Here is a 23,231-nt window from a genome sequence, read left to right on the forward strand (position 1 = left end):
CATACGGGCATTTTATCTTCGCCCGTGGGCAAGATAAGAATTTCTAGCATGCTTAAATTATTGGATCTACTTATCTGAGGTGGGAGAAATAATTAATAAGCGTTCTAAATATTACCACAAGAAAATGTTTCCATAATGTTACAGACGACAGTCTTTAACAAGGGAGATAATTACAATGTGGAGACAATTAAAAAGAAGTTCCCTTCGGGCATTTTATCTTCGCCCGTGGGCAAGATAAGAATTTCTAGCATAGCTAAATAATTGGATCTACTTATCTGAGGTGGGAGAAATTCACTTTTCGTATCCCTTTAAAAGGCAAAATTCTCGAAAGCGTATTGCTTATAACTGATCATAAAAAATTAATTATGCAGGTCATATCTACATCGTTATAGAGTTGTGTGAAGTATTCAACCTTAACATGTGTTCATTTGATGTTCAAGGTCATCGCTCCATGGCGCATGCCCGAGTTTTATCAACGATTTCCGGGACGAAATGAATTGTTTGAATACGCCAAGGTAATGAAATATGACATCATCATCATCATCATCATCATCATTATAATCATCATCATCATCATCATCATCATCATCATCATCATCATCATCATATCATCATCATCATCATTATCATCATCATCATCATCATCTACATCATAATCATCATTATCACCGTCGTCGTCGTCGTCGTCGTCGTCGTCATCGTCATCATCATCATCATCATCATCATCATCATCATCATCATCATCATCATCATCATCACCATCATCATCATCATCATCTTCTTCATCATTATCATCACCATCGGTGTCGTTGGCGTCCCTGTCCCAAACACCATCAACAACAATAACACAACCACCACCATCATCATCAGAGCAGTGTTTCTAGCCCAACCGCTTTTATTATTGTCTCTGCTTGCCCTGGACATTTTACTTCCCTAATCTCATACTTCAATATACCCTTACTTTAATCCATAATAAATACTGCATTAAAATGTTCGTATTGATTAATATGGCGTTCTGAACAATAAATATATGTGTGTTTGCGCATCTTCAGGAAAAGGGAATTCCACTTCCTGTGACCCCAAAAAGCCCCTGGAGCATGGATGCCAACTTAATGCATATAAGGTAAACCATCAAGCAGTCAAGAAGGATGGGGGTGGGGGTAATATAAAAATATTTTAAGTTCCGGTTTCGTCACCTACTCTTATGTTTTGTACCTGATCATATTTGTTTACTGCCAGCAGACAATGTTATACAGATCTATACTTGTGTTCTCCCGTTAGGTGACATTCTTACTCAAAATCAATACATACACATGTATAACAAACATAAATGTTGAGTGATACACCTTTAACAACTTACTAAATAATGCATTTATTTAAACAAATAATTAAAGATAACATGATTGTAACCGTGTATTTAATAGATGAAAACACAAAATATTAAATAATTCGTGAGGGCTAAAAGATTTACTGTGATCTACTATAATTCCGAACGGTAGAAATACTGTGTTTAATGCACTTTTCTTTCAAATTAGAACAGGTATCCTTCATTAGAACCATTGTTTTCGACATTCATCCATCCTTTTTGGAATAATAAAACAATAGTATTAATTGTGGTAAATCTTATTTGGGAGTAAGAGTGCATCTTTAAAAGCAACAGTAGAACCCCGATGGATCGAACTCCCAGGGTCCGGTGAAAATACCTCGAGACTCGGAAAATTCGAGCCAAGCGGGAATGTTTACCTTCAATATGAAGAAATCGGTCTCTACATCCAGTTCGACCAACGAGGAATTCGAGCCATACGAGTTCGAGCCAACGGGGTTCGACTGTATACATCAAAATTTATTACTTTGATCCACTGTAGATAAAAATTATGAAATTAAATATGATTTCAATTAATAGCTATATTTGAAAAAACAAACAAAAACTATTATAATCCGTTTAAATGTTATGCTTATAAATAATGCACTAACACATCTTTGCATCCTAATGATGGATGGCTTACCTCAAAATGATTTTTTTCGCAGTTACGAGAGCGGCATTCTTGAAGACCCTAATACGCATGCGCCAAGTGAACTGTACCAGATGACTTCTGACCCGCAGGTTGCACCTGACACACCTACCATCCTTGACATTGAATTTGAAAACGGTAAATTTGTGTTACATAGTTTAATTTGGATGCAGTAGAGTTTTTGCTTTGTATAACTATGTTGACATTGTATTTATAAGAAAGATATAACATAGCAATATTTTTGTCCACCTTGTGAAAATTTGAAAATGAGTTTTAGATATGTTGACATTTTAACGATACATTGATAACATCACGTGATATACAACATCACATCCGTTATCAATTTTGAATCGCGTTATTAATGCTTATGAAAATTGTGGTTCCAGCTTTTGGTATTTTTGTTATAACACTCCTTATGATTCACCACACTTAATTTCGTAATTAAAAATGAGTGCATTTTACAAACCATGAGCGAGTTACTTTAACAATACTTTATAATATTTAGGTTTGTTTATTGAATATTAAAAAAGTAACCAATGGCTTACAATTCTTTTAATTTCATTTGTTGAAGGACTTCCGGTTAAAATTGTAAACAAACAAGATGGCGTCGAGAAATGTGATGCTCTGAAGTTGTTCCTGTATTGCAATGAAATAGGGTAAGAAGTAGTTGTAACAGTGTGTTTGGCCATTCGAAGCTCCTCGGCTTTTTTTCTCTCGAAAACAACCTAGTATGTATGCCGGTACAGCAGTAGAAGTAGTTCGTATTTTTTAATTATATCATTAATTAAATGTGGTGTTTTAGCTTGTAGTTATCGATCTAACTTTAAATTGATTGCCAATGAGGTGTAATTTTGCAAACATAATTAAGGTTCCCAAGAGTTAAGTCATTTAGCTTAACTGCTAAATTAAATAACTACGCGATCTACTTGCAGTGGACTAAAACTTCTGAGTATGTAAAACGTCCAAATAAATCCGAGGGTGTTTTAGAGAAATATGGCCGAGGTGTTCCGAATGTGTGTAGGGCAAGCAGTCGGAAAACCTCGACTATTATCCAACAAATATGAGGTTACAGACTACTAAATAAATTTCTATAGACAAATGACCAATTTTCACGCGAAATGACATGGATTTCACAAACACATTCTCGTACACCAGAGTGATGGTGCTATGCGTACGTTAGATTTATCGTTATCAAACCTCTGACTTATAGAAATGCACGAACAATGCGGTGAAAATGTAAACAAAGAATAGTAGATCAAGTAGATCCAGCATGTTCAGCCTGTTTTTGAAATCACAAACCAAACAGCTTCAAAACCTTTAAATATGAAGCCAATGGTCTATGAATAAAGTTTTTAAACAAAGATAACTTCACTATTTCTTCACCATTTTAAATGCAACATTCTACGCCGCTTACGGAGCCCCGCCTTCGGTCTTTTACCAGAGTTTGATTGAGAGTTTAGTTTCTTTAAACACTTCGACAAACTTTTCACAATACGGCCGTCTGACGGAGCTCTGTCAAAACATTTTTTAGGAAACAGGTTTGTCGAAGTGTTTGAGGAAGCTATTCACCTCATCAAACTCCGGCATTAACACGAAGGCTGGGCTCTTTAAGCGACAGAGACTGCCCCTTGTTTCGTTTAAAATGGTGTAGTAAAAGAAAAGTTATCTTTGTTTTAAGTCTTCATTTTTAAGCAAAATGTTGCCTTCCGACGTAGCATTTATGATGTAATTTATCACGTGGTATACACACACTGAGTTAGAGGCACTCGGTAACTTAACGATCAAGATAGCGGATGAATATTTTAAAAGTCAGACCTTACAGTGGGCATTGTGGACTAAAGTTGACGTCACAAACATGAGGTCATAACAAAAGACAAACTTTCATTACAGAGGCAAGCATGGCGTTGGGCGGATTGATATTGTTGAAAATAGATTCATTGGAATGAAGTCGAGAGGTAAGGTATTTAAAAGTTTTAGAATTACTTTTTTTCAATAGCCACGCCTCATTTGCTTATAATAATTATTTTTTAGTTTTTGTCTCAGAATAAGATAATGTTTGGAGCAATGCCTTCAAATCAATTAAATAAGATAACTCACAAAAGAACGGTTTTCAGTTGTTTGGGAGACTATCGAAAATTCCATTATTTCTTAAAGCGTTTGTAACACTTATAGTCATAATACAGCAATTTTCGAACTTAAATATGAAAAGCTGCGATCTGATCTTTTGCCACAGCAGTCTTGTATCATTGGTTCACAGACATTTACACAAAAGTTGGCTCATTCGAAGACAAACAAAAAAAAAATAAAAAAAAAATGTGTAAACAGTCTATCTGTGAGATTGCAGCTTTAGTTTAAACAGTATTTATTTCAAATTTACATATATAATGTATTTTAACAACAATACAAATAATAAGGATTGGAAAACAAGTAACTAAAAACTTATGTAAATTTCTTTCCTAGTTATTTAGTTAAATAAACATATATTATATTCAAATCCGATCAAGATGCTTAAAATAAGATGTGTGATATATTTGCTTATATACTATTTTCATTTCTAACACATGTAGCTACATAGTAGGTTTATCCTCTCATGTATGGCACACTGCCTCCGACACCGAACACTATTCGACAGACCCGATCAAGCATCGAATCTCCTAGAACTTGATATAAAATTGCAGATTTAAGAGGAGTTACTATTTATTCACTATTACAATAGGGATTTACGAGACGCCAGGTGGCGTTATATTGCTGGCCGCCCACGTGGATTTAGAGGTGTTACTATTTTATTCACTATTACTATAGGGATTTACGAGACGCCAGGTGGCGCCATATTGCTGGCCGCCCACGTGGATTTGGAGGTGTTCACACTCGACAGAGTAAGATTTTAGATTTCATTTGAATGTATGTAGAGGGCAGGGGTCGAATTCATAAAACTTCTTAAGTCCTTTAAGTACTAAGTCGAATTCCTAAAATTCAATTTCATATTCAATAAAAATGTTTTATTTTTAATGTGTTTTTATCATATAAGTATGTATATTCAATACAATTTAAGTATTTCAGGTATTATTTTAATTATTTTATCATACGACCAGTGAGATTCATGACTTAGGAATATGACTTATGAAATGACTTTTTGAGATGTTTTATGAATAAGAGGCAATGGCTGGTATATATAGAACAATTAAAGTCATTTCCGAACTTAAAGGCTTAGTTTAAGGAATGTTTGGCATGACAATCCCCTGCTGTGCATCTCCTGCTAATTGCATTGATGTCACAGTTGGGGCCAATTTCCTGTGTATTTTTTATTGGCTCACGGCCATTTAGGGTCCATTTTAAACAATTAAACCACCAAAACTGCACAGCAGGATATTCAGATCTGAGATCTGATCAGACAACTAGGCAATTAGATTAAGATACACAGAGGTTCTTTACTATACACGGTTGTTTTTTGTTTTGTTTTATGTTGCTGTTTTTTTTTGTTTTTTTTTTGGGGGGGGGTCACTTATAGAAGGATTAAACTAGGCCTTTAAGCCAATTTTCTTAGCTTTTCATCGTGAAATTGAACGATTTTTTTGGTAAAGTTATTGAATTTTATTGAGTATTATTAAAATAATGAATTTTTGACATTATTAAGTTTATCGAATGATCAATGATATACTTAGGAAAAGGATGACCGTATTCATAAAGAATCTTAAGTCAAATCCTAACTCAAGCTGATTTCTTAAAATTCTCATAGTCAAATTAGAAGAAATGTGTAAGTGTTTTAGACATTAAAGTATGTTTTTTCACTAAGGTCAATGAAAATGATGTTTTTTTGGAAATTCTTAAGTTATTATTTCGTATGATTAAAGAGATAGTAAAATAAGGAAAGTGACTTAAGTTAGCCAATGACCTAAGACTTTTAATGAATACCGATCTAGGGGATATTTTTATTATTTGCTATCAAAACACTTGGATTCATATTTTAAGTGATATTTAAAGGGACTATACACCAGATTGGCACCAAAAACAGTTTATCTGTAACCAATGTCAGGACAATTATTTAATAAAACGTTTTACTCTTTGATATCATAATTGTAAAAAAAATATGAAAATGTAAAAAAGAATCGAGTCGGAGACCGGGTTCGAACCAGTGTCGCCAAAATTGCAAACCAGTGTTGTTCCCACTGTGCTACGAAGGTTTACCCAAACATTTGGAATGTTTAAGCTATATACCTTACTTGCTAATATCACGTGATAACATCGACTAGCCAATCACGCATAAGAATGGATTCTACTAGGTATACATACTTAGTAATCTTTTTAAATAGAAAAATACGAAAAGACTGCGGAAAATAGATTAATTGTAAACTATGTGGTACTTCAGTTAATCAGTTTCAATGCATTGTACACATCGATACCAAGTTTATGTTTTCGACAATTTTCTCTTTTTTCACTATTTCATCATACGGTGTATAGCCCCTTTAAGGTGTTTATTGAAAACAGTCCCAGGTCACGTGTATAATTCTTTATTTGGCTATTGATTTCAAATAGACAATAAGATTTCGAGTAAGATCTAACACAGTTATAAAGTATTTCGGGTAAGGTTTCATGTATTCAAGCGCGCGGTTTCAATAGATACCAAGTGTGGTATGTAAGTGTACAACAGAACATCGATGATATCATAGTATTGTTTTCTTTTCAGGAAGTTCGAAAGATCAAAAGGGGCCTTGATGAGAAATTCGCAGAACAAGTGTACAGAGGTTGGTATTCTCACATAGGCCACACATCGATCAAGTAATCAATCAGACATGGTGTCTTTTCGTTTGTCCGCCCGACCGCCTGTCTGCCTGTCTTCATAAATGTCGGTCGATCGGATTACGTCGGTCCGGAGTCAGTCGGTCGGTCAACTAGTCATTCAGTTGATCATTTAATATATATATACCTTACTGGTCAACTTATAAGAAACTTATACTCATAATTTATGTATATATTGTGTGAGTTTGAGCTCGCTCAGACCCCCCCCCCGGGCTCAGACCCCCCCCCCCAAGTTCTAACATAGTTTTCCTTGAACATTTAAGCCATCATTTATTTATTTCTTCCGTTGTCCTATATGTCTTGTATCGTAGCTAAAAATTGCTTTGTCCCTGTAGTTATCATTGTTATTTGTCTGGTTATGCTTTAAATATAAAATTATTTTTTGATTTTCAGGATTTTGGTTCAGTCCAGAATGCGAGTTCACGCGCAAGTGTATTGCGCAGAGTCAAGAATACGTCACCGGAAGTGTAACAGTCAAAATTTACAAAGGCGGGGTTTACATTCTGGGCCGCAAAGCGCCAACTTCATTATACAATGAGGAATTGGTCAGGTGGGGTTTAATAAAAGAATAAAGCAATAATCATTGATTTTAACGGTTTTAAAAGTTAGATGGATACTCTTTTTGCTGTATACTCGAAGCTAAATGTCCCGTTTGATACATTGAATGAGGGCCGCCTAATGGATAAGCTGTATAACACTTTCAAAACAGTAAATCTTACATTTTTGTTTAAGACGTCACGAAACGTTGTATCGATTAAACATATAGATGAATACCATTACTCAAATTTACCTCCTTATTTAAAACAAACGTAATATCTTTATTGCATACGACAACCAGGAATTTTCAGAACAGCATAGCTATGAATTTAAAAAAGGCCGTTTCAAAATTTGTTGTCATAATGAACAGTTTGATAATGTTGTAACATTCCATATCATTATTATTTGAATCACTTCAGGGATATTTTTTTCTATTACAGTATGAACGTACAGGGCGATTATGAACCACAAGATGCTGGAGGTTTCATAAAGATCAACGCTCTCAGGTGAGTATTTTTTGTTATCTCCCCCTAATCTCATTTATTTAGGAGATGGTTTCTTGTCCGAGTCATATCTTGGGAAATAGTCACGGGATCGAAATGAGACTTAAAATATAGTTAGACATCAATGAGAGGACGTGGAGTACACAATAACCATACTCCTGTCCTGCATATTTAAGTTATCTCCCCTTGTCCGGGCCATATCTTAGAACGTGCATTTAAATGTTGTTGTTGTTTTTGTACAGTAAAATTTATTGCCTCTTTTGTTTATTTTGATTAACCATTAATTCGGAATAAGACTGCAAATGTTTTGTACCAGCCAGTGCGTATGCGCAAGCTTTCAATAACCAATTTAATGAAACCGAGGATAGACTTAATATAAATGAGGCCCTTGTACTCCTCGGAGGCTTTCTTGTTGATTAAACGTTAACCCTATTGGTAACCATACTGCAGTGTGTGTATACCACGTGATAATATACGTCATATATGCTACGTCGGAAATCAACGTTTTGCTTCAAAGGTAGACTTAAAACAAAGATAACTTCACGATTTCTTCACCGTTTTAAATGAAACATATTACAGTCTATGCCGCTTACGGAGCCACGCCTTCTGTCTTTTACCAGCGTTTGATTGAGAGTTTAGTTTTTTTAAACACTTCGACAGACCTTTTTACAAAACGGCAGTCTGACGGAGCACTGTCAAAACATTATTTCGGAAACAGGTTTGTCGAAGATTTTGATGAATTTCAGAAACTAATCACTTTATCAATCTCCGGTAATAAAACGAAGGCGGGGCTCTTTAAGCGGCCTAGACAGCCCTTTGTTTCATTTAAAATGGTCAAGTAAAAGAAAAGTTATCTTTGTTTTAAGTCTTCATTTTAAGAAATATATTGCCTTCTGACGTAGCATATATGACGGTTTTTGTCATGTGTGTGCACACACTGTATTGGCGAAGGCATGATAAATAGTTAGATGGCATGAAGTAATTGCGTAATGATTAAGAATGTGCGTAGTGAGTGTTGCGAACCAGCCCTTCTTAATCATTAGGATTATAACTTTGGGTCATCTAACTGACTTAGAATACAACCTCATTGGCTAATACATTGCCAACTCAAAATCTGACACAGGGTGTGCGTATCGAACGAGTGGCAGTAGGCGGACTTTGCTTTTAACACCCGTGAACATTTAAATCATCTTTAGTTAATGATTAAGTCAAGAACTTAATGATTAGCTATCTGCAATGTCATGGGCTGAAAATGTAGGTTGTATTTAACGATCGTTTAACGAATGGAGTCAAGGAAGATTTGTAATTATAACTTATACTATCTTGTTTAAGGCTTCGAGAGTACCAGAGACTTAGAAAGTCCAGCTTCGACAAAGTCCAGCTTTAAGAATGTCCAGCTATGGAAAGTCCAGCTTTAAGAAATTGCTGCTTTTGGAAATGCCCAGCTTTAAAAATTGAATATACTATTTTGAAGTACTATAATCGCTGTTGTATTTCTTTGATTTATATCATTCAGTTTAAAAACGAGATTTGTATCATTAACTTGACGTGTTCTTCGCTTATTAAAGCCATTTAATTGATTAACCATCAATCGTTACGACTCGGCCATTTCCGGCATGCTTCGGGATAGACCTCGTAAATAAGCTTCAAGATATACATTTTTGTATAATTAACTTAATAACCACGTGATCTTAGTTTATTGACGCCATTTAATTGATTAACCATCAATCGTAACGACTCGGCCATTTCCGGCAAGCTTCGGGATATACCTCGTAAATAAGCTTCAAGATATACATTTTTGTGTAATTCACCACGTGATCTTAGTTTTATAAAGCAATTTAATTGATTAACCATCAATCGTCACGACTCGGCCATTTCCGACTAGCTTCGGGATATACCTCGTAAATAAGCGTCAAGATATACGAACATGTCATTAGGATAGACTAGCTATTAATAAGTAAGCGATTAATTATATTTTCATCTATTCTCGCTATAAAATAATTGCTAACACTTAATAATATTATACAATAAGGGTGTTTCTTGATTTTTTTACTCTTTTAACTCACTATATAAGTAAATGCTAACTAGTAAAGATATTTTGCGATTCGGTCTATCAGTTTTCTTCTAAATTCTCGCCATAAAATAAACGCCGAGACAACACTATCCATAACGTCGAGAACTTTAAGTCGGTTTGATAGGAATCTGTAAAAACGTCTCTAAACGGACTAGACACCAGATGATGACGTCGAGAACTTTAAGTCGGTTTGTTAGGAATCTGTAAAAACGTCTCTAAACGGACTAGACACCAGATGATACAATTGTATAAAACTGGTTAAGATTTTGGTTTGGTCAAAGTTATCCAAAATGTTGTTGATTGGTCAATATTTATCCATTAATAACTACCAACCAATCAAATAGCTTATATGGGTCAACTAGCCAAGAAATAACCGGTGGACAACTTTTTGAAGCTTTATACAAATGGCTGCTGCAATTGCAAGAAAAAAAAGAGAATTGTTTAAAACTTACATAAAATTCATATCGTTGTGTACAATGCATTGAATCTTACTTACTGATGTATCACATCACTTTCGACACATGTATCTTTCGCAGTTTTTGAGAATTATTTAAATTCGACATTTACTAGGGTTGTCTACCACATAAATCCCAGTTCATTTCAAAATAGCATTGGTATATGTTATCTGTACTAATCCCGTGACTATTACGCAAAAAAAATCTTATAATAATGTACAATGATGTATTGTCGGCATCATACTAGCTCGTATTGGCAGTTATATGCTTAACTTGTGGGAATAATGTATTTGCCGATTTTTGGACCATCTGGTGTCTAGTCCCTTTAATGCTTTGACAAAACGTTCTGATACGCTTGAATCTGTTGCTTTGTGTGTTGATACAATGTTATATGTTCTTTGTTGAAACTGCACTCTCACCGATTGAACGTTTTGACATTTTTTTATAATTTTTATGCCCCCCTTCGAAGAAGAGGGGTATATTGCTTTGCACAGGCATGTCGATATGTCGGTCGGTCGGTCGGTCGGTCCGTCGGTAGACCAAAGCTTGTCCGAGTGATAACTCAACAATTCCTGGACGTATGATCATCAAACTTCACATGAAGGTTGGGCCTGACCAGTAGATGACCCCTATTGATTTTGGGGGTCATCGGGTCAAAGGTCAAGGTCACAGTGACCTTTAATGGTAATATAATTTTAAAGCTTGTCCGAGTGATAACTCAACAATGCCTGCACCCATGGCCCTCAAACTTGACATGGGGGTTGGGCCTGACCAGTAGATGACCCCTATTGTTTTTTGGGCTCAATGGGTCAAAGGTCAAGGTCACAGTGACCTTGAATGGTAAAAGGTTGTTCGAGTGATAACTCAACAATGCCTGCACCCATGGCCCTCAAACTTGACTTGGAGGTTGGGCCTGACCAGTAGATGACCCCTATCGTTTTTGGGGCTCATCGCGCCAAAGGTCAATGTCACAGTGACCTGGAATGGTAAAAGATTGTCCGAGAGATAACTCGACAATGCCTGCACCCATGGCCCTCAAACTTGACATGGAGGTTGAGCCTGGCCAGAAGATTGTTCCTAAAATTTTTAGGGGTCATTGGGCCAAAGGTCAAGGTCACAGTGACCTTGAATGATAAAAGGTTGTCCAAGTGATAACTCAACAATGCCTACACCCATGGCCCTCAAACTTGACATGGAGGTTGGGCCTGAACAGTAGATGACCCCTATTGATTTTAGGGGTCAAGGTCACAGTGACCTTGAAAGCAAACTCGACAATTCTTGGACCTATGGTCATCAAACTTGACATGAAGGTTGGGCCTGCCAAGTAGATGACCCCTATCGACTTTGGGGGTCATCAGGCCAAGGTCAATGTCACAGTAACCTTTAATGCAAAAAAGTTAACAAATCTTCCCCCAATGATATCTCGACAATGCCTGAACCTATGATCATTAAACTTGACATGGATGTTAAGCCTGACCAGTAGATCACCCTTATTGATTTTAGGATTCATAGAGCCAAAGGTCAAGGTCACAGTGATCTTGAATGGTAAAAGGTTGTCCGAGTGATAACTCAACAGTGCCTGAACCCATGGCCTTCAAACTTGACTTGGAGTTGCATCTGACTTGTAGATGACCCCTTATGATTTAAGGGGTCAAAGGTCAAGGTCACAGTGACCTTGAACGAAAAAAAACTTGTCTTTTGATAACTTGACAATGCCTGCACCCATGGCCCTCAAACTTGACATTTAGGTTTCTGGTGACCAGCTAATGACTCTGGATTTTGAGTTCATAGAGTCAAAGGTCATGACGGTCATAACACACTTTATCCTCACACTTTAATGGTCATAATCTTAAAACAGCAACAAATCAGCTGTCATTTCGGTCCATGCATATTTCATTCAATTGTCCATATAATCCTGACATGGCGCTCAGGGGGGGGGGGGGGGCATAATGTTTGACAAACATCTCTTGGTTTGTCTTGGAACGAGCCAATTTTTGCGAAAAAATCCATGGAAACCAGTTAAATAAGACTGCTGACAAAAAATAAGATCGCAGATTTTTATATTTAAGTTTAAAAATTGATGTTTTATGCATTTTTTTTAAACGGTTTAGGCCATGAAATATTAATTTTCGAACGGAAATATGAAAATCTACGATCTGATTTTTTGTCAGCAACCTTTTATCATTAATTTACAAATATTTACGCAAAATTTTGCTCTTTCCAAGACAAAAAATAAAAAAAAGTTGTAAAAATGGTATATCTGTGAGAGTGCAGCTTTAATGCATTGGAAAATGATACGCTTGATGTTGTCGCAACGAGAGGTGATGGCTTTATCTATTTGATCTATTTTATGATCTTTGTTTAGCTTTCTTTAACATTTGATATGGTCATCTTTATATGCTATCTTTATATATATTTCGATGTTTGTGTTATGCCAAATACAGGCTGATTTTGCTTACAAACTTAAACTGAAACTTAAAACCTGTACCTGTACTCTCGCAGATTGTCCGTTTTGACAGCTTTCTTTATTTTTTCGTCTTGGAATGAACCAATTTTGTGTAAACGTGTGGAAACTAGAGATACAAGATTGCTGACAAAAGGTCAGATAATAATTGTTCATATTTACGTTCGAAATTGATGTTTTATGTCTAAAAGCGTTACTAACGCTTTACGATTTAATGGAATTTTCGGCAGTTTCCCAACCGATTGAAATCTGTTCTAATGTAAGTTCGAATGTGTGTTCTAATGTGAGTTCTAATGTGAGTTATGTAAAATGACTGAATTGAAGGCATATATACCAAAATCAGCCAATTATGAGACAAAAACAAAACAAAATGACAAAACTGTCAATCTGTGAGAGTGCAGCTTTAAAATAGAGGACAAACAAGATATTGATGATATGGGTGATTTTATTATGCCCATGAAACATTGCCATCACAGTTGCCATGCGAGTGAAATCACAATCCTGGAATCGTAAATAATAATCCGGAAATGACGTAGGTTGTGACGTGTATCCGGCCATCAATGATGAAGGTCACCGCTTACTTGCCACCAGTTCTGAAAATAAAACGATTGATATTTTAAGATAAATGTAAGTAAATAAACTTTTGGAAACGTACGTGTGTTTAATTGTTGATGCGTTTCTGTCAAGGCTTTGTTAAAGATGCACTCTTACTCCCAAATAAGATATTCCACAATTAATATGTTTAATATACCAAAATGAATGAATAAATGTCGAAAAAAAATGGGTCTTATGAATGATACCGAGTTTAATTTGGAAGAAAGGTGCAGAAAACACGGTGTTTCTACCTAATGAGACAAAAGTTGGTCACTTGATCTTTTAGCACTCACCAATCATTTAATAGTTTTGCGTTTCCAGCTTTTAAATACACGGTTGCAATATTCTCCTATTTAAGTGTTTCGCGTATTTACTCTCAATTTCGGGTTAGAACAATGAGCTGAAGAGTGAAATATAATGGTAAATATAGGTAAACTTACGGTCCAGAGAAGTTTCCGTAGATTAGGGTGGTGCTGCCAGAGCTGCCGCTGTTGCCGTTGAAGAGGAACATTACTAACACCAACAGTCCAATCAGAGCGAGGACTGAAAAAATGGGCGGGGCGTATGAGATTTGATTGACAGGTGACTAATTACATTTTCTTTTTAAAAGTTAAAGGGTTAACGCCTTAGGTATTAGATAAAATAACGGAAATTGTTAAAGAAATAAAATATTGATCTACATGATGTAATTAAGCATTTGAGCTACAGAAATGCTTAACATACATACAAAATAGAGAGTGGTGAAATGCATAAACAGTGAGTAAATCACAGAATTGAGAATTAACCATAATTGGTTTAACTAAGTCTCTCTTCTGAAAGATTGCCTAGCATTGCACGCCAAAACAGTTATAGAAATGTGTAATTATCGCTATTTAAAACTTAACGGAATTATTCCAGTATACTTAAGGATAAAGCTAATGGAAAAATTAAAAATTAAAAGTTATCAAGAAAAGTAAAAAAACAAAGCATTTACATCCGCCATTTCCGATCCCAGCGCTGCTCTGTTGGGGATAGCCGTAACCGTACTGGGCAGCAGCCAGACCAACCATACAGGCAACGGCGAGGGCAAGGACGGCGATGGATTTCATGGTGCTGGTTTTGTGCTATGAATAGAAACAGTGTGATATAAATAGATTTGTAAGGCATACACAAAGTCATGCAAGTCTTACATATGGCGTTGGTTTTGTGCAATAAGATATTAATACTTTTGTAAGGTAAAGAAGGTCATGCAAGTTTTACATACGATGATAGTTATGTGCTATTTGTTAAAGCAATGAGATATAGATAGACTAAAAATTATTGTTTTAAATGCCCTGGTATTGAATTGAAAATAATCAAAAGAGAAAAATGTGCGAATTTGCTATGTAATGCACTGAATGTAATTGTGTATTTTTTATTAATAAATACATTAATATGCAATTTTCTAGTTCACACGGGATGCAATTTTAGCGCGAACAAATATTTAAAGTTTTTAATTTTCGCCAAAAAGTGTTCAAACCCTACATTTCGAAATAGCATACTTCGTTAATTTTGAACTGTATTAGCTATCTATTTAAAACACTCAAATTATTGAAAATTGAATCTAAATGTTTCTTATTTATACAATAATATAAAGCCTTCAAACTATATCACATGCATGTTCAATTATATAAACTATTCAAATGAGCCCGCTTAAATACTGATAAAATCATATTCTTGTTAAAACTGCTAAATTTTGTAAAATAATGTGAGCGAAAATAATATAAAATAATTTTAAATTATTTAGATACTGTTAACTAAATGAAACCATTGTAAGTCTACTTACTTTGTGACTATCCGATTCAGAAGTGATTAGAACTTAAATTTGCTCGATTATATACCCCCAAACTTCAATTATTACATCGAAGTTATTGACGTTTCCGGGTACGATACGGGTGCACTGTCTGACAGTGGTTTACAACGCAACGAAAACGTCCGACAGTTTTTGGATGTGTATTCCGTGTATTGGAAAATAAACTAATTATATTACGTAATGAAAAATCGACGAATTGAAAATAATTTTAAAATTGAATCTAGATAAAAGGAGAAAAAATACCCTTTTTAAAAAAAATGAAAAGAAAATAGAACACACACTTTTTGTTAGTATCTTTTCATATCAAAACGCTTAAGAAGAGTGAATTGTGCAATTAACAAATTTGTACGAAAATGATTTTCAAATTACAAATGGTTGAAATGAGCAGTTTGCTTTACTTAAAGATTTATATTTTCTCTTTTAAAGTAGACAGGTATATTTTTATTTCTCCATAAATAATATTTATTTTATATGTTTAATGATTTTATTTTAGGCAACGTTATTAAAAGGTAATATTTATAATGATTGGATAAATATCGTTTATTTAAAAAGTACTTAAATATCTCCGATATTTTCTAATACATTTGAAGAGGGTTGATAAAATCACTGTATATAATACAAGGTCGTTTTTGAGTCTTTCTTAATGACTAGTTTGTATGAGACTTAATTCATTAACTTGGATATCCTAATATACTTAATTTCAAAAGTTAATTAATCTATTTAAGTGTTAAAGCTGCACTCTCACAGATTGAAAGTTTTGACAACTTTTTTATTTTTTTGTCTTGGAACGAGCCAATTTTTGCGAAAATCCATGGAAACCAGTTATATAAGACCGCTGACAATGACTTAGATCGCAGATTATTATATTCAAGTTCAAAAATGATGTTTTATGCATTTTTCTTAAACCGCGGTTTAAGCCAAAAACATTAGTTTTCGAACGGAAATATGAAAATCTACGATCTGAGTTATTGTCAGCAATCTTATATCATTGGTTTGCATTTACCCCAAAATTTGGTCTCTTCAAGAAAAACAAAAGTTGTAAAAAGGTATATCCGTGGGAGTGCAGCTTAAAACGTAGACAATGCAGTGCACTGCACACAATTTCACCAATATTGGTGTTACGTACATATTGCATATGCTAATCTTGACCCATTTTCTCGAAACTTCTTAAGTCCCTTATAACAGGATTAAGCTAATCTCATTATTTTTGGTTTTCTGTGAATTGCGTAATATTAACTTCTTTAAGAGTTTTTATACTTTAGATAGAAATTATCTTTATGATAATCACAATAAACCATTTTTCAGTTCTCAAAGTTCAACTTCAGTATGTATTTTGGCTTATTGAAAAAAGCTACTTAAGCGTGTTAAGCTTAAGAAGTTTCAAGAAATTGGGGCCTGTATAAACATTTTACTTTTACTTAAATATTAAAAAAAAAATCTTATATAAGCAAAAACTAGCCCTTTTTTAATAATACAACACCTTTACGGTGTTTTTTTTTCAGTTTTTTTACTCTATTCTCAATATATAATAAACAGTATTTTTACACCGCATCTGTTAGGGGGTGGCGTCAGGTTTAAAAAAGACGCGGCTCGATCATTGTAAGATTTTTATTTGATATTGTAAAATTACAACTTTTTCGTGCTGTTTTACAATGTCTTAATAAATTGTCTTTTACAAATGTACGGTCAATATTTTTCTGATATTTTTCTCTCAAATAAATATAGGTGTCCGTAATATGATGACATGAGTGATGTTAAATAAACTTGGAAACTTGGTAATATCAAAAAGTCAGTTTCCTCTGATAAAATCCTATAAAAACAGATCTTATGTTCAGTATTTCCTTTTTTTAAATGAATGCTAAATATTATAATTTCTTAAAATATAAAACAGGCGCGTAAAAGTTTTTTTTATTATTTTATTTATCATTTTCAAAAAGTTCCAAAGAGTTTTGGCTTTTTGAAAGAAAACAAGAAATGCGGTTTGTCTCAATGAAGACCTAAACAAGAATGCCATCTCCAAGCGGTTCCCATGAATTTTACCATAAAGGCTAGCATTGGGTCTGATCCTTTCCGTGGCCGTTTTCATAAAGTATCTGAGTGCAACGTTTCAACGTGAAAAAATGTAGTTTATCTCTACGTTGAATTGAAAGAAAACTTTTAAGCTATGTTTTTATAACGAAAACATGAACAAGGGCAAGAAAAGGGTTAAAAATAATCAAAGTATGAGAATATATTTAATGAAAAATAGAGAGAATTTAGATTATTTATTGTTAAAAATAGAAAATGTTTTACTAAGATGAAAATTTCACTTAAAAGCTTTATCAATACAGCCCCTTGCCAAAGTCAAAACGGCTAAGTCACGGCCGGGTTTCGATAGTCATTGGCCGACGGCCAAACCGGAAGCTGTTAAAATGGATCTGTGCAATAATTTGAACGTAAGAAATATACGCTAACACAAGAGTAAAACACGAAAAACAAGTACGTTTCTTTAGTAATTATGCCGCATTTAAAATGGGGATTTTTTTATTTCTCATTATAAATAAAATGTTAACTGTGGGTAAATGAAAATTTGATTAGTGACATGAGCTTATACAAGCAATACAAATTCGTGGCAACCCTGTCAGATTCAATTCTGATGTCATTCCAAACGAAAGAGGTTAATCATATGTATGTAAAATATACAGGAATTATGCATAAGGTTTGCTTTTTTAATGAAGTCAATAGTAGGATGTCTGAATAAGGACCAAAGGCATGCAAGAAATGTCGTAGCCCGTCACATTTGTAAGTTGCGTACACTGTTTAAACACATTCATTCATATTTCCTATGCCCAGATGCGGTTCGCACCAGTGCCTCGCCCGAGGCTGGCTTACTAACAAATTTCATGAACTCGTTTAATAAAATCTTGTATTAAATGACAACTCGTGTCAGACATTTTTATCACATGTTTAGAACGGGTTTTTTATAACCAATTTAGTTCCATTTCCTGAACCAATTGTTTGACAGCCAAAGCACTCAGAGTGGAATGTCAACGATACGCCAAATAATTAGTTCCAAAAGAAAATGACAAAAAAGCTAGCAGTTACCAAGTTTTAATTCTGATAAACCGCTTTATAACAAGTCGCAAATATAAAAATGTCTATTAAAATATCCAACAACATAAATAACGAACAATTTTAGCCAAAAACTCACCAATAAGTACACAATTTGATGACGTCACACTGAGAGTACTTGCATTTACGCGGTTAATGTGACCTACATCGGTCTGTCAAGTTTTACTGTGTGCACGGATTTAAAAGTTATTCGCTGTGGCTTTCTACGATGATTTTGCATCGTTTTCTTAGTGTACATGGAGTTTCACAATATGCAGATGAATACGGCGAAGCTTTACTCTGTACTGCATGGATGTTGATGTTGAAAAAGTTCCTACAAGAATGTTTCCAGAGAACATGATGTTCTAGCCGTCATGGGATGTGTAAGGAGAAGCCTGTGCTGCGGAATTCGGATTTGTTTGTTTGGTAACCGACAGCTGATTAATCTGGCAAGCAAATGACATTGGTTGCATATTGCCTGTGTTTGTCAAGATGGAAATGTTTGAAATGTTCTTGTGTTGTTTGTCAATAATGTGGCTGTATTTGTTGACAAACTGGATATTTCTGTGACTAGTGATTTGCATTATCTGGTTGGCGGAACATTGTTATCAGATTTTTTTAACAAGATGCTTTCTGGTACTATGATTCGTTAGCCATTTGTCCCCCGAAAGTCCTACAGCTTAATTATTGAGGTAAGTATGTGTTGGAGTTTAAACCAATTTGTTTACAAACAATGCGGAGGGATATCTAGGTCGCTTGTGATTAGTCTAGCCAATAGAAATGTCTGATATGGTACTTACACATGTGTAAGATAAAAAAATATATTCGTAATGGAAAACAAGGGTAAGCATGTGATAAAGTGATGTTTCGATGATCGATTATAATAGAAAAATGATTGGTTGGGTCTGACAGTCGATTGTATTTGGTCATAAACGATCATCGATTATATCGGTGAGTTGTTTTTCTTCCTTCCTCTTGTTATTTGCGTTCGGGCAATGTCTGCCAATCTAATCTTACATTCGGAAATGTTCAGTTGTTATTGTTAACAATATTACCGAAAGCAACAAGAACAATAAATAACTTCGAACATCATAACATACACATACCATAAGCATGGTTAAGGACTACAGGTTATTGCACAATAATAAAACTAAATTAAGGTCTTGTCAAAAACCGATTGTGCTATTGGTAATCGGTTACTTTAGTGGAACCGATTTTAGATAGTCAAACCGGAACCGATTCCCAACACTATTATACCGTTGCGATGATATTTCAGTTATGTCCTCTATGTCCGCTTACCAATAAATTTTAGTATTATAATGCCATTCTATGAGTTTTTCCTCTAATTTCATTCAAGTGAGCACCAATATTTATATTTGACGAGTGGCGCAGTCCGTGGTAAATTATTCACGTTTGGTGTTCACGAGGTGAAATATATTGCAATATATCTCAATCTAAAACAAACAATTGTTTTTTTTATTACATGCATAAAAGAATGTGAAAGGACATTTAATTGTAAATTTTCAGAAAAGCGCTCCAAATTGTATGCAAAAGTAACGTCATTTCGAAAATGACGAAGTTCAAATTGTGTCCCAGCCCTGTACGCGCTGATATTTGATTTCGACGTGAAAACAGGCTATCATTTGCAAACAGTGAAATATATCAATTTGATATCATCAATGTTTGAAACAAACAAATCAATTTTTGTTGTCTGATTAATGTCTTTAAATCAGTGGAAATCATCTGATAAAATGCCATAGCGGTGTTCCATGAGTTTTTTCTCCTCTATTCCCGCTTAAAAGTAAATTCCATCATTAACTCATACTAAGGCGCTTCAATTGTATTTTTTAGTTTTTCTTCCCTTATAAATAATAGCTGAGTTTTAATAATAAACTATTATTACGGAGAGCAAATCGGTTTCTGTGGGCTCTCCGTGCATTCCCGGTCACTTTCGTGACGAGTTCGTTGATAGTTGATTACACGGCGCATATTCAGGGATGGTTTTATAAAATTTCCTATGGAGGAGCACGTGACTGGTGGTTTACAGCTTCTTTAAGTATATCCTTTGGCCGAGATTGATTTGATTTACAATGTTGGCAGTGGAAGTTGCGGGTAGCCCTCCCTCCGCCTATCGAGAAACACCTTTTTATCCTAAATTAAAATAAAATGTAAACTAGGGGGTTAGGGCGCCGGGTGCGCCATTTAATCTTGCCAGAGCGCTAACACTTTTTTTTCGTGATTTACAACTAGTGCGGATAGGTCATCACTGGTCGTCCACGCTCCGGTAAGAGTTTTAATAAAAGTGTTATTATCGCTAAAATCATTCTTTGATTTCTATCATTTATTTCTATCCGTGCTTTTAATGATAAGTGGTCACACCCTATTGTTTGTCGAAGTTATATGAAGCCAGTTGATTGTTTAACCATATACTTGTGGTTGATCATGTACAATGCATTCAAGTGATCATCTTCCCAAATCATTCCATAACGATATAGTACATCTATAGTATGGCACGTTAGTATGCCCGAACATTCAGGTTACCGATATAAGAAAACAAGATATTGATGATATGGATGATTTATTTTATGCCCATGAAACATTGCCATCACAGTTGCTAAGCGAGTAAAATCACAATCCTGGAATCGTAAATGATAATCCGGAAATGACGTAGGTTGTGAAGAGGTATCCGGCCATAAAGGGTGAAGGTCACCGCTTACTTGCCACCAGTTCTGAAAATAAAATGAAACATATTGTAAAATTGATGTAAGTAGAAAATACGTATGTTTGATATGTTATGAATGTTTGATATTCATGTCGGAAAATAGATCATCGAGCTATTATTTACTTTTATTTTATCAACTTAAAATAAAGATTATTGTACCTTATGTATTAAATTGTTGATGCATTTTCTGTCAATACTCTGTTAATTTATGTGTATTCTATGTATGAAAAGAGCGCCAGGCACCATGCTCTCGAACTTATTAAAGTCCCGTTAGAACAATTCGATAAGCTTATGTGTGATTTGTAATAGTTGACATCAGTATACTTACGGTCCAGAGAAGTTTCCGTAGATTAGAGTGGTGCTTCCAGAGCTGCTGCTGTTGCCGTTGAAGAGGAACATCACTAACACCAACAGTCCAATCAGAGCGAGGACTGAAATAATGGGCGGGGCGTATGAGATTTGATTGACAGGTAGCCTATTAGTATTACGCGTTAAAAGGTTAAAATGGACGGGGCGAAAGCGATTCGAGAAGAGTTAAAGTTTTTCAGAATAGGATATTGAAAACAGAAAACCACGTTACTAACGGAATGAAGTATTGCTTTGCAAAGCATGTCAAAACAGTTATATAAATCGCTTTAAGTGTAATACAGTTTGAAGCTATTGAAAAGGTAAGGAAATCAAAGTGAGAATAAGTTTCAAAACAAAACAAAAGCACTTACATCCGCCATTTCCGATACCAGAGCTGCTCTGTTGAGGATAGCCGTAGCCGTACTGGGCAGCAGCCAGACCAACCATACAGGCAACGGCGAGGGCAAGGACGGCGATGGATTTCATGGTGCTGGTTTTGTGCTATAAATAGAAACAATGAGATATAAATAGATTTAAGGTAATGTAAAATGTAACAAAGTCACGTACGTTATGCATTTGTTAATAGCTTTGTGCTATTTATTAAAGCGATGATATATTTGAAAGATGTTGATTTAAATAGCTAGTAAATAATACCGTCCTAAAAGATCTGCAGTGAATTCATGTCATATTCAGCGCGTGCAAACATTTAAAAAATTGCGTTGTTGCTTTTCGCCAGATAGTGTGCGAACCATGCTTCTCAAGATGACATAAATTGTATTGCCTTTGTATAAAAATTATCAATTTATCAAAAATAAAAATATAAAAATAATTATCTAAACTAGGTAATAATAATAATAATAATAATAATAATAATAATAATAATAATAATAATAATAAAAGTAATTATAATATAATTATTATTATTATTATTATTATTATTATTATTATTTTATTATTATTATTATTATTATTATTATTATTATTATTATTATTATTATTATTATTATTATCATTATTATCATTATTATTATTATTATTATTATTATTATTATTTGGATCACTACAGCTAATGTTAGTAAATAAATATGTTGAATGAAATCATATAAAAATCATTTAAATTACTTTAATAAAATGTATTTTAATATAGCAACCATTGCATACAAATTTTTGAAAATACTGTTTATTTACTGAAAACATTGCAAGTCTACTTACTTTGTGACTATCCGATTCAGAAGTGATTTGATTTTAATTTTGCTCGATTATATACCCCCAAACTTCAATTATTACATCGAACTTTTTGATGTTTCCGGGTAATATACGGGTGCACTGTCTGACGTTGGTTTGCAACAAAAACGTCAGAAGCGCACCGAACATATTGCTTCAGGCTACACTTTTAATAAAGGAAACTGTCAATCGTTTTGGAAGTGTATTCCGTGTATTGAAAAATAAACTAATTAGATTATGCAATGCCAAATCGTCTAATTGAAAATCATTTTAAAATTGATTTTGAATAAAAGAGCAGAAATAATTAAATCTTGAAAAAAATAAAGAAATATCACAAACTTTTATTTCTTTTATTTGAATAGTTCTTCAATCATATTAAAATGCTGAAGCTAAATCAAATTTGCATTTAACATACTTTAACGTAATTATTATGACGTTATATTGCAAATTGTTTGTATTGCTTTAAAGATATTGCTTTTTCATTTTTTTAGCTAGTTGAATATATTTCATTCCTCTATAAATTTATAACCTAACAAGATCACAACTTTATAATTTATTTTAGATGTTCAGTATTTAATGT

At 34.2% G+C, this 23,231-nt stretch overlaps 1 protein-coding gene across 12 annotated transcripts in view; it reads left to right on the forward strand.

The window, feature by feature from the left end:
* Positions 1-13,609, forward strand: part of LOC128224218 (argininosuccinate synthase-like) — a 29,424-nt gene extending 15,815 nt beyond the window's left edge. For all 12 annotated transcript variants that reach the window (XM_052933996.1, XM_052933994.1, XM_052934001.1 and 9 more), the window contains 10 exons: positions 441-515; positions 1,053-1,123; positions 2,029-2,150; positions 2,584-2,668; positions 3,903-3,967; positions 4,815-4,888; positions 6,697-6,754; positions 7,203-7,359; positions 7,787-7,852; positions 9,182-13,609. In XM_052933996.1, the coding sequence (XP_052789956.1) occupies positions 441-515; positions 1,053-1,123; positions 2,029-2,150; positions 2,584-2,668; positions 3,903-3,967; positions 4,815-4,888; positions 6,697-6,754; positions 7,203-7,359; positions 7,787-7,852; positions 9,182-9,236 (828 nt within the window). In that variant the 3' untranslated portion in view covers positions 9,237-13,609. The remainder of the gene's footprint in view (positions 1-440; positions 516-1,052; positions 1,124-2,028; positions 2,151-2,583; positions 2,669-3,902; positions 3,968-4,814; positions 4,889-6,696; positions 6,755-7,202; positions 7,360-7,786; positions 7,853-9,181) is intronic.
* The last annotated feature ends 9,622 nt before the right edge of the window (positions 13,610-23,231 follow it).

This window comes from Mya arenaria, chromosome 17 (genome assembly GCF_026914265.1).
Source record: "Mya arenaria isolate MELC-2E11 chromosome 17, ASM2691426v1".
Lineage (NCBI taxonomy): Eukaryota > Metazoa > Mollusca > Bivalvia > Myida > Myidae > Mya > Mya arenaria.